At 31.0% G+C, this 11,644-nt stretch overlaps 1 protein-coding gene across 1 annotated transcript; it reads left to right on the top strand.

Moving 5' to 3' along the window:
* Positions 1–2,206: 2,206 nt before the first annotated feature.
* LOC110420023 (ubiquitin-NEDD8-like protein RUB2) lies at positions 2,207–4,058 on the top strand. Its single transcript, XM_021433175.2, has 3 exons — positions 2,207–2,459; positions 3,306–3,565; positions 3,751–4,058. Exons 1-3 carry the CDS (start codon positions 2,367–2,369, stop codon positions 3,860–3,862), a joined length of 465 nt encoding a protein of 154 aa, XP_021288850.1. The 5' UTR covers positions 2,207–2,366; the 3' UTR covers positions 3,863–4,058.
* Positions 4,059–11,644: the final 7,586 nt, after the last annotated feature.

Genomic DNA, 11,644 nt, shown 5'->3' with positions numbered 1-11,644 from the left:
AAAATATTATTTTATTTTAAAATATTCTTTTCACCCGTCACCGCTCTTTGGCACTTAAATTTATATCAAATAACTCTTCATCTCGTCGACAGGGTTGTATTGACTTCTAAACGAGGATACGAAGTGTTACAATCTTGTAAGAAGTGATGTAAAGGCTTTCCTTATTTTGCGCATAAATTGTCTCAATATGGTACTCGTTACAACGTACATCTTTAAAGCTAAGTAGATTCATTTTTGATCGATAACTTAGCAATGATTCCTTGATATGCAAGATGCTGCCATTTGACAAAACAATTGTGGCATTTCCAAAGCTATCAATAGTTCCAACGGGATCTGATATTGTATGGATATTTGCCTCACATAATGTCATACTCGAGAAAAGGTGCTTGCCATAAAGTACGTGTCATTCATTATCAAGCAAACAAACATCTTTTTTTTTTCTCAATGATTCCTATTTGCACTTGTATTGATAGCTTCAGGTGTCAAGTATCATGAAAATTTGCAAATTAGTCATGGAAAAAAATTTCAAATGACAAATATGAAATCAATTTCATAATAATTTTTATCAAATGACCATATTGTTCTTCCTTGGGAATAATCAACCAAGGGTAATACATTTAGAGAAAAAAATAAGAAAAATAGCAAAATCCTCAGACCCTAAGTCTAGGTTGTCCTCCACCAATCTAATGCCTTATCTTGGCAATCAAGGTCCTTGAAAAAATCAGGGACTTCCAAAGATGTTTTGACTTCTCCAAGAGCAGAGGCAGTCATTTCAACGGTGGCATTGTTGGCCTTAACATTGATCATAGCAGTAGGATTCTCAATGGCATGAGTTTCAATGCACTTAGTCTTATCTTTTAGGGATGCCTAGTATAAATCAGCAAAATGCATTGGTGTACGACAAGTAGGCGACCAATGTCTAGCCATGCCATAGCGATGGCAGATACTTTCATCAAGCTCCTTCTTGGGTTTCTTGCCCTTGCCATGATTTGGGTTAAGATTAGATTGCCTAGGCGATTAAACCTCCCATCACCCCAACGTGGGTTATGCCCTTGCCTACACTCATGGCCTTTAAATCGGCCTATATTCTTAACAAAGCTAGCATTTGCTTCAGGCAATGCTTTCAAGCCAACAAGTCTAAGATCATGGTTCTTAAGCAGTAGTTCATTTGTCTGTTCGGTAGTCAAAGAGACAAAAATCACCTCCGAATAGGTCTTAAATTGACGCTGCCGGTATTATTGTTGCAATACAACATTTGAAGTATGGAAGATGAAGAACGTTCTCTCTAATAGCTTTTATTCAATAAGCTTAACACCATATAACTATAACCGAGACACAATATCAAATAAGCTTGAGTTATAGTGGAACACTGATTTGAAATCTTGTAACTTGAGATGCTATCAATTATATTATGCCTGAGGGAGGATAACAGTCTTGGTATGATTATACCTCTGTTTCAACCTTGTCCATAGAATCTCAAGGTTTTGGACGGATAAATATTGAGTCTTCAAGCTGTCATGCAAATGACAATGAAGGAATATCGATGCATTCACCTTATCTGCCATTTGTGTTCCCATTTTTGATAATTACATTAACAAGACCTTACCCTTAGAGATACATCTCCATATCCAGGCACTAGGACAGATAATTGCTTCCACTCAGTTCTTAGATGTGGAACTTGGGTTTTTCAATATTTACCATAATGCTATGTATAACAATTGGATACTTAAATTAATTATGATAACTACAAGGATTATCGGAGACTTATCGCCACTTCAAGGGACATAAGGAGGCTGAAGGTTCGTTGTTGACTTCAAGCTGGTTGAGTGGTATATAAAATTAAAATCTAATTGGTTGAAGAATTAAAAGCAAAATTATCTTTCTCAATTGGTTAGGACTTCGTGCTGATAACATACTATGAAATATAACTTTGAAAGAGAATATTTAGAGAGATAATAAAAATGTAAAACTATCTTCTATTTCATTTCTTGTTTCAAGATATCTACCATCAACTACAATTTCTTTATTTATAGACATACATAGATGGAGAGAAAATAAATTTATATAAACAAAGAGAATGAACTTAATAAATAAGAATGTATATAAAGCATGAGATAAAAATGTACATTAGATATTATAAAATATAATATGTCTTCATAAAATACTCAATTGATTTTACATATATAAAAGGTACCATTAAGGTATTCCATATTCTAGTCGTTAGAACACAGATTTTGAGATTCCCTAATTCCACGGCACAAATACTCCCCAGTCCCCAGTTTTCTTCTCTTCAAGTAGCCAAGCCAGCCCCAGAATTGCATTGCAGCAACAAATTCTTTCTTTGCCAAAACCCCGATAAGAAGGAGATGCAGATCTTTGTTAAGACGCTTACGGGGAAGACTATCACCCTCGAGGTTGAGAGCTCTGATACTATCGATAATGTCAAAGCTAAGATTCAGGTTCTTCTTCTTTACTATTTTCGTTTTGTTTTTCTAAAGAATTAGTCTTATTATTAGAGTTCGTAGTTGATTTCGTGTTTTGGTTGAAGTAAACGATTAGTGAAAACATCTATAGACTCGTGTGAGGGTAAATCTTCTTATGTTTTAAGAATTCTTTTCTGGGTTTCTTTCTAATGAATTTGTATTTTGAAATTCGTAGCTAAATTGCTGTTTGGTTGACGAGAAAGGCAAAGAAAACGAAAAGGAAAGTTAGAAGAAAGAATACAAACTTAAATTGTTGGATGGGTATATGAAAATATGATTTATTAATTATTTGGTTCCTTTCGGGTGAATTTGTACTCTTTGACAGTGCTTCAGTTTTGCTGCTTCCGTTCCTAGTTTGGACTAATTGATTAGATGCTGTATTGTCTGGATTGAAATTGTCTAGGAAGGGAAATACTTTAACTTCTGATTTTTCCTAGGATGAGATACTTTGACATTCAAAGGTTGAAAATTGTGATGATCACCTAACATCAAAATATGATACAATATTTGTGTCGTCTTGATTTGTTTTAAGTTTCATGCTGTGTAACTTATCTCGGATTTTTTCACCGATGAGATACTTCAATTTGACTTCTTTAGAATTGTGGATTATCTTTATATTAAGTGGTTGTTACAATGGTGATAGTCACCCAAGATTAATAGGATACAATCTAGTGATAAAATTCTCTATTCGTGCTTAATTTATTTTCTTTTTATTTGACCTGCTTGACAGAGCTTGGGCTGGTGTCTATGTTAGACTGTTTTTTTTAACTCTTCTGTAATAAATTGCTTGCTGATCGCTGATGGTGGACTTGACTTTTATAGGATAAGGAAGGAATCCCTCCTGATCAGCAGAGATTGATTTTTGCGGGCAAACAGCTTGAAGAAGGTCGAACTCTTGCAGATTATAACATTCAAAAGGAGTCGACTCTTCACTTGGTTTTGAGGCTTAGGGGAGGAACTATGATCAAGGTCAAGACTCTGACTGGGAAAGAAATTGAGATTGATATTGAGCCAACTGATACCATTGACCGGATTAAGGAACGTGTTGAAGAGAAAGAAGGAATTCCACCTGTGCAGCAAAGGTAGTCATCCAGTTCTGTGAGTTTTTCTTTTTGAAATAGACTTGTGTAACATTCACCCTGGAAGATGCATTTTGAGTGTAATACTTTGTTCTGGTGCATCACTTTTGTTATTGTTGACAGATCTGGTTTATGATTTTTTTAGTTGCCTTGATGTTGTAATTCACTCATGTCTTCCATGTTTGCAGGCTCATCTATGCTGGCAAGCAGCTTGGGGATGACAAGACAGCTCGCGAATACAATATTGAGGGTGGTTCTGTGCTTCATCTCGTGCTTGCTCTGAGAGGTGGAAATCTTTAGATGGTTTTAAATTTTATATTTCACATAATATGGATGACTCTGCATATGATATGCGGAAGATTGAAAAACATTTTTAGATAATTTCCTTGACATGTTATAGACATGTTCTGTTTTGTTAGTAATTTCTATGACTCACAAAGGAAATTGAATAGTGTAATCTTTTTTCTTCAATATAAATTGTGCTTCTGTTTTGTAACTGGAAATTATTGAGACAACCAAAAATATTAACTTTTTTATAACTTTCTTGCGTTTGGTTAACAATTTCTTGTATGTTATATTTAGTTTGAATTTTCAACTTGATAATTACTAATGATAATCAGACAAATAAATAATAAAGCAGATATATACGTAGGACACTTTGACTTACTAGTTTTGCTACTTATTTCAAAAAGTTGTTTGGATAATGATATCATTGCTTCGAAGGCTGTAAAACTTATGACGCTTGAAAGCTTGTTTTTTTTTCTTGATATTTAAGGATACGTTAACTATGAATATGAGAGTTGTACTAACTTCCATTACATGCATTTTTAATGCGATGTTTGATTCAAGTGTGATTGTTGATCGAAAGTGTTTAGCTCTTTGTAGATAATGGTTCAAGCTTGCTAAAACTTTTATTTCAAACTTTTTGATGGTCACTTGCTTCAATACTTGAAAGAATGTCAGGTTAGTGGTAGTTATATGTTTGGTGTTATATTGGCTAAGCATCTTATCTTAACTTGTTCATTGATAGAGAGGGATAAAGGCATTCAAGTATAGTTTCTTGATTAGAAAAACACGTATCAACCATTGACGAGAAGTATGCATCAATATCAAGTGTATTAATTTCATTGATATTCTGTTGAGCTTATGCCAAACCTGCCCAAGAAAGGTTATCTTTTAATTTGTACAATTTTGAAGGAGATGAAGTTCAATATATACATCAATTATTAAGTCAAATGTTTACATATTTTTGTGAATTTAATATACATAGCTTTATGTGTAATTATTTCCCTCCCAATTTAACTCAACATTGACATGACTCACCTTCATGTATCACATAAAACCAATATTTCTTTCCAACATTGCTCTAGAAGGAAAAAAGAATTTGAGAGAGTTGCATATAAAAAATGCCATCTAGCTTTGGTTCTCTCCTCATTTTAATCATAGACTTTGTACATTAACCTACGTTTCTCTCCTCTTCAATTATAAATAATTTTTCTGAATAGTGTTTTCTATTTTATTTTGAAATGAATTTTGAAACAATTCTAAAAATATTTTTATTTTATAATTGACATTTTGGAGGAAATTAAAAGTAAAATAACTATGATATTGGCTGTAAAGCTATAGTGCATATCATAATGTGTGAATCTTAAAATTCAACCGCTCCGCGTAAAAGAGTCACTATCAATATTTTTTGTTTAGATGCCATTAATGAGAATCTATTTTTTTCTAATGAAGTATTGGATTTGACTTAAATTCATAAAAAAGAATAGACTTAACTTAAATTCATTAAAAAATGATGAATTCCTATCTTCATTTGAAAGAATGGGTTTTGGTTTACGAAATAGACTAAATTCGAGAGTATAGCTATGCGTGAAGAAGATATTAGCAGTTTCACAGCATTCATGAAATTGGTTGCTAATTAATTATATTCATGTTTAGGTCTTTTTGATATAATATTTAATTTTATTTTTATTCACCTATATGTCTATTTTTTATTTAATTGTTTTCATTTCTTAGCTTTATTTTACTTTTTGAAATAAATAAAAACTCTTTGATAATGAAATATTCATTGAAGACTCCTACAGTTACGACAAAATTTGATGAAAATCTCTAATCTAGGAATTTTCAAAAATTTTATTCCTACCCTATCTTCCATCATTGAAGAATTTTTATTTATTTATGTTTTAAAATTTTGTTCATCTATTTACTTTTTTATTATTTTTGTTATTATTATTATTATTATTATTATTATTATTATTTATGCAAATCCCTAATATCGAAAATTTGTTCCAAATTCTTCCAATACAGAATTTTGGAAAATTTTCTCACCGAAAATTCTCTCAAAGTTATCACTCATAACTTTGTTGAGAATAAAGTCTATTTTTCACTTACTTTTGAGGCTGAGGAACTATAATCCAGGTCAAGACTCTCACTGGGAAAGAAATTGAGATTGACATTGAGTGATATCATTGAGGGGATTAAGTATCCTAGAAGGAAGCAGCAAAGCTAGTCAATCCAATTCTCTGGGTTTTTCTTTTGAAATAGATTGCATGATTATTTTGGTTTGAATTTTGTACAACATTCAGATGAAAGGATGTCCACTTCACTTTTGTTATTGTTCATAGATCTAGTTTATAATTTCTTAGTTGCCTTATGATTCACTTCTGTGTTCCATGTTTGCAAGCTGACTTATGTTGGCAAGCAGCTCGGAGATGATAAGCCAGCTCGTAACTACAATATTGAGGGTGGCTATGTGCTTCATCCTGTCTAATCTTTAATGCTGCTCTTTATTTCTGACATCAAATGGTTTAAAAGTTTATGTTTCGCATAATATGGGTGACTCTGCATGTGATATGTGGATGACTGAAAGCATTTTCAGATTATTTCCTTGTTGTACACGTTGTTTATTTTGTTTTTAATTCATATGACTCAAAAAGTAAGTTGAATACTCCAAGTTTTTTTCCCTTCTTCTTTGAAGCTGAGAATTTTTTAGACAACAATAACTACTTCCTTGTGCTTGTATTCCCCGTCATAAACTTTCTGTGTTTTTTGTTTTTGTGCTATGTTTAATTTGAATTTTCAACTTAAGAATTACTAATGATAATCATACAATTAATTAAGATAATAAAGCAGATACTTGTTTAGGTTATTTTTATTTACTAGTTTTGTAACCTATTTCAAAAAAATTTTGGATAACGACATCATTATTTTTTTTTTATATATAATTGGAGAAAGGGGAATTCGAATCTTGCTTTTTAGATAAGAGATAATGTATCAATCAATGAATCAAATGCTCGGATGCAACGACATCAGTGTTTTAACTATTAAAGTTTTAATTTGGTTTTATGGGTAGTAGGGGAAATAAAAGCCATACTAGCCTGTTGTTTTAGTAAACATTATATGTTGTTCGAGGCATCGAAGTTTGTAAAGCTTATGATGCTTAAAACTGATATTTAAAGATGCATTAACTAGGAATATGAGAATTTGTACAAACCCCTATTGCATGCACTTCGGATGTGATATTTGGTTCAAGTGTGATTGTGATCAAAAGTGCTTAAATCTTTGTAAATAAAGGTTCATGCTTGCTAAAACTTTTGTTTCAAACTTTTTGAAGGTCACCTATTTCAATCTTTCATATTTGGAGAAATCCAATATTTTATTCGAAGATAGATTGTCATTTTATTAAGGAAAGGTCTATGGCATAATGCCACACAGTTGCAGGTTGCTGGCATGTTTACTAAAAGTTAGCAAGATAAGCATTGTAAATATAAACAGGGTCGGAGCCTCATATAGGTTTGGGGGGCCCTGGATCCCTAAAATTTTTAAATTTTTTTCTATTATATAAAATTTTTAAAATTTTTAATATATTCTTTTAATGGCCCATTTAATAATTTTTTATTTAATAATTAATACAAATAAAGAATAATAAAAAATATCCCACATGCTTCACTCAATTCTAATTTTTTTAAAATTTATTTTATTATTTTTATTTATATTTTTTATACCATTTGGTCATATGTTATGCGTTTCTATGGATTTGCTTTTTCAAATTTCTACAAACCATCAATTATATTATTTTTTCTTTTTTTTTATTATGTCATATGTGAATTTCATTTTCTACTTGTAATGTTCATCCTTTCTCTGTTATATGGATTTTATCTTTCATGATTTTGATCTTTAAAAATTAATAAATTATTATATAATTCTCAAATGTAAGTTGTAGTGTTGCACTGTTGTTTAAAAATTTATCAATGTATCATTTTTTAATTAATACTGATTATATAAGAGGAAATTATCTTAAATATATTTTTTTATATGCTTTACGTTTAATATTTAGCTGAAAGGAAATTATCTTAAATATATAGTCTTTAAATAATCTTAATTATAAAAGAAAAAATTATTAATCTTGTATATTATATTTAACTATTTATATTTTATGCATTATAGTTTTATATTTAGTATTATAAGTTTAAATAGAAACGAAATAAGAAACATGGCTGTTGAATGCATTAATTTTTTTTTTTTCAAGTTTGATTAAGGTATGAATAGGTTGAAAACAATTAACAAATTCTTTTTTTTTAAAAAAAGATGCAAATCATCCAAATGATTTTTCTACACTTGAGCCATCAAGCCTCAATGCTTCAACTCATAAACAAAAGTAATATGAATTAAAATGTCCAACACTCAATCTTAAATAATACAAAAGAAATGGATTTTTTCAGTGCGTAATTTTTAATTGATGAATTTGACTTCAGAAAATATAGTCAAAATACAACTTTCCTAAAAAACTATTTTAAATTTTTCTTTTCTTGATTTACATATTATATAAAATTATTTTCTATGAACAATATTTTGATATTAATTAAGTTCAAAATATTAGTTTGTAAAAATTTTTAACCTTTATTCATCTGTCTTTGACCCCCCCAAACAAAAATTGGTTAGCTCCACTCATGAAAATAAATGCTCATATTGAAAGAGAGTGCCATAAGCATTTGAGATAGGTTGCTTAAGGTTGCATAGTGTTGTTGAGTTAGATCAGTAAAAAAACACACGTCACATGAAGATTTTGTAATTATTAGTAAGAAACAAGGTTAGTTGAGTAATTATATTAGAGTAGTTACTTAGGGAGTAGAGTGGTATTCTTGTAACTAATATTTACTTACATTACTTTTTCTAGAAACTCTATATAAACTCAATTGTAATAGAATTTTTCCTTAATGGAAATTAAAGCAAAAATTTCAAAATTCCTCTTTCTTTCTTCTTGATCAACTGAAACCCATCTCAATTTTGTTATTTCAACAAAATTTAAGTGGACAAACAAAGAAATTGTGAACAAAGATATGCAATTGAGAATGGTCAAACTATTAAGAAGTCTTTGTATTGGTCAATTTAGTTTAGTTCTTCTACTAAAAAACTATTCAATTTTGTTTCTACACTTTGACATTGTATGCAATTGTTTCGTTGAAGTTGACTATAAATGATATTGATATGACATCGAGATTGATTGTTTTTTTTTTTTAAGTAAGAAAAAGCTCTCAGGGCTAGTTCCTTGTTAAGGTTTTATTAAAAAATGGAAATGAAAAGTACATTAAAGGACACATAAACCTTACCTCTAGAAATAGATAAAAAAGATTGAAAAGAAAACCTAATGAAGGCATTACTTTCCTAGCATTCAATTTAAGATTGCTAAGGATAAGTAATACTACTCTTTTACATAGATCTAAAAACAAAATATAAATATGGTGCCCTACTCTTTTACATTTATTTAAATCTAACATAGGGTAGATCAACCCTATTTAATTTTAAGATACCATGCAATTCTCCTGAAACTTGGTGAAATACCTTGAGTCCATGATGAGAATAACCTAGATTTGATAAAAAATCTGTAGCTTGATTACCTTCTCTATGAATATAAGAAATTCTATAAGAGAGTTTTTGCAAACATTTCCTTGTAGATGCAATAGTATATCGAATATCACAGGAACCTTGAGTTTCTTCCTAAATCATATGCACCACTACCGAAGCATCAGTCTCAATCCACACTCTGGATACATTGTAATCTTAGCATAGGAAAAGGCCTATTTGTAAAGCAAGAAATTCGGCCTTGATAGAGGTATTAGGACCAAAATTTTCAGAGAATCAAAAAATGAGCATACCTGTATGGTCACGCAATACTCCTCGTCTTGCGGCATTCAAAGATTTATTTTTTGAGCTCCCATCAACATTCAACTTAACCTCATCTATTAATGGTTTAATCCATCTAATCAGTTTAGGCGGATAATGTGATTCCTTTAAATAGCCAAATCTCCATGATTTTGCAATTTGCACATCTCCTTTCCATTGCCACTTCTATAAGAGATTACCTTTATATAACTGCCCCAATAATTTCATAACATGCCATATTACTTTATTTGGATTCATTCTAAGGTCCCTGTGCTTTGCATCACTATGTTCAAACCATAGAAACCAATGAATAAATATAAGCAGTAAAATTTGAAAGTGTCCCTTTTTTATATAATCTCTAGAATAAAACCATGCCCATATTATATATAAAATATTTTGAGGTTGAATGACACTGGTTTGAAAAAATTTAGCAAAATAATTCCAAACCTTAATGCCACCAGACTTTGCCAAAGAACATGAATAATTGTTACCTCTTCGTGACAACATTGACATTTAAAAGCAAATTGAATACCTTTGTTTTTAAGCCGAAGCTCTACACGAATCCAATTGTGCACCACCCTCTAAAAGAAAAATGAAATAGTGAGAGGAATACTTTCACGCCAAATAAGATTGCACATATTGTTAAGAGGTTGATGTTGACGAATTAACTCCAACGCACTCTTGGTAGTAAAGTCACCATGAGATGTTGGCACCTAATAAGCAACATTATCTCTAGAGTTTTTCAATAGGAATCTTCATAACATCCATAACCAAAGAATCTGGAAGCACGGCTTTAAGTTTTGCCTCATCCCAATCATCTTTGTTATAAAAATAACAAACTGTATGCATTGAATGTAAATGAATAGGGAAAAGGTTTACCAATGGTTGCTTTCCCATCCAGCAATCGTACTAAAAGAAAAGTTCGCCTTTACAGATCTTCCAATGAATATTTTCTTCAGTAATGTTGCAGCCTTGCTTCAAACATTTCCATGTTTGAGAATCATGAAGTTTAACTTGTACCTGCTGATAACTCTATTATATAGAGTTATTTTGACTCATTTTAGAAGCTTAAGTAGCTAGATCTTTGAGATTTTAGGTTTGAATTTTAGTATTTTAGGTGTTTTTTTAGTTTAAGTTTGATTAATTGTTAAGTGATTAATTTAAGTTATTTTAGTTAAATTTTAGGTTATTTTATTTTAAATTACTTTAAGAGTAGTTATTGCTAATTTCTCTTATGGCTTTTGTAGGAAATTGATGAAAAAGACTCATTTGATGAAAATCAGTGCAAGTATGGTGATAGCTTCATTCGTATATGTTTCAGTATTTTGATCATATCTCTTTCTAAAAAACTCCAAATGAGATGATTCTTAGACCAATCAAATTATAAGAAGAAGGGATACAATGTTTATGTTCACCAATTTGCCCAGTTCTGATTGAATCATGGTCAAAATATTTGTCAAAGTCGGACCACTGCAGCAGTATATAAAGACTGAACATGATGCGGTATTTGGAGCAAATCTTTCAATCCAGGAGTCCAATTGATGTGATTCTTAATCCATTGGAAAGTTAAGAGACATGGATAAAACTTTTATGTTTACTACTTTGCCCAATTCCTGACATATCAAGGTGAAACTCACGTTTGAAGTTGATAGACTGCTACAGTACTGGGAGAACAAGGCTGCAGCATTGATGAAAGGAAGCACACATACAAATTTCCAGAGAGCTCAGCGCTGCAGCGCTGGAGAAGTAGTGCGGCAGCGCTGCGCGACTTTCCAAAAAATAAGGGAAGTTAACGGGATTTCGGAAATTAAGTTATTTGGAGCCTATTTAAAGAGCCTTTTTCAGAGATTTTGGAATGGAGGCAGCAAGCAACTATTCTAAAGATTTGAAGCCAAGAAAAAACCAGGAAACAAGAGA

Source organism: Theobroma umbraticum, unplaced genomic scaffold (assembly GCF_002168275.2).
Source record: "Theobroma umbraticum cultivar Fairchild unplaced genomic scaffold, ASM216827v3 scaffold_67.0, whole genome shotgun sequence".
Taxonomy (NCBI): Eukaryota; Viridiplantae; Streptophyta; class Magnoliopsida; order Malvales; family Malvaceae; genus Theobroma; species Theobroma umbraticum.
This window is presented reverse-complemented; position numbering and strand designations above follow the sequence as displayed.

Bases quoted from the DNA above. Each gene is read 5' to 3' on its own strand.
- LOC110420023 (XM_021433175.2), top strand. From the start codon at position 2,367: ATGCAGATCTTTGTTAAGACGCTTACGGGGAAGACTATCACCCTCGAG. The intron at 2,460-3,305 runs GTTCTTCTTCTT...TGACTTTTATAG, and splicing joins ATGTCAAAGCTAAGATTCAG to GATAAGGAAGGAATCCCTCC. The intron at 3,566-3,750 runs GTAGTCATCCAG...CCATGTTTGCAG, and splicing joins ATTCCACCTGTGCAGCAAAG to GCTCATCTATGCTGGCAAGC.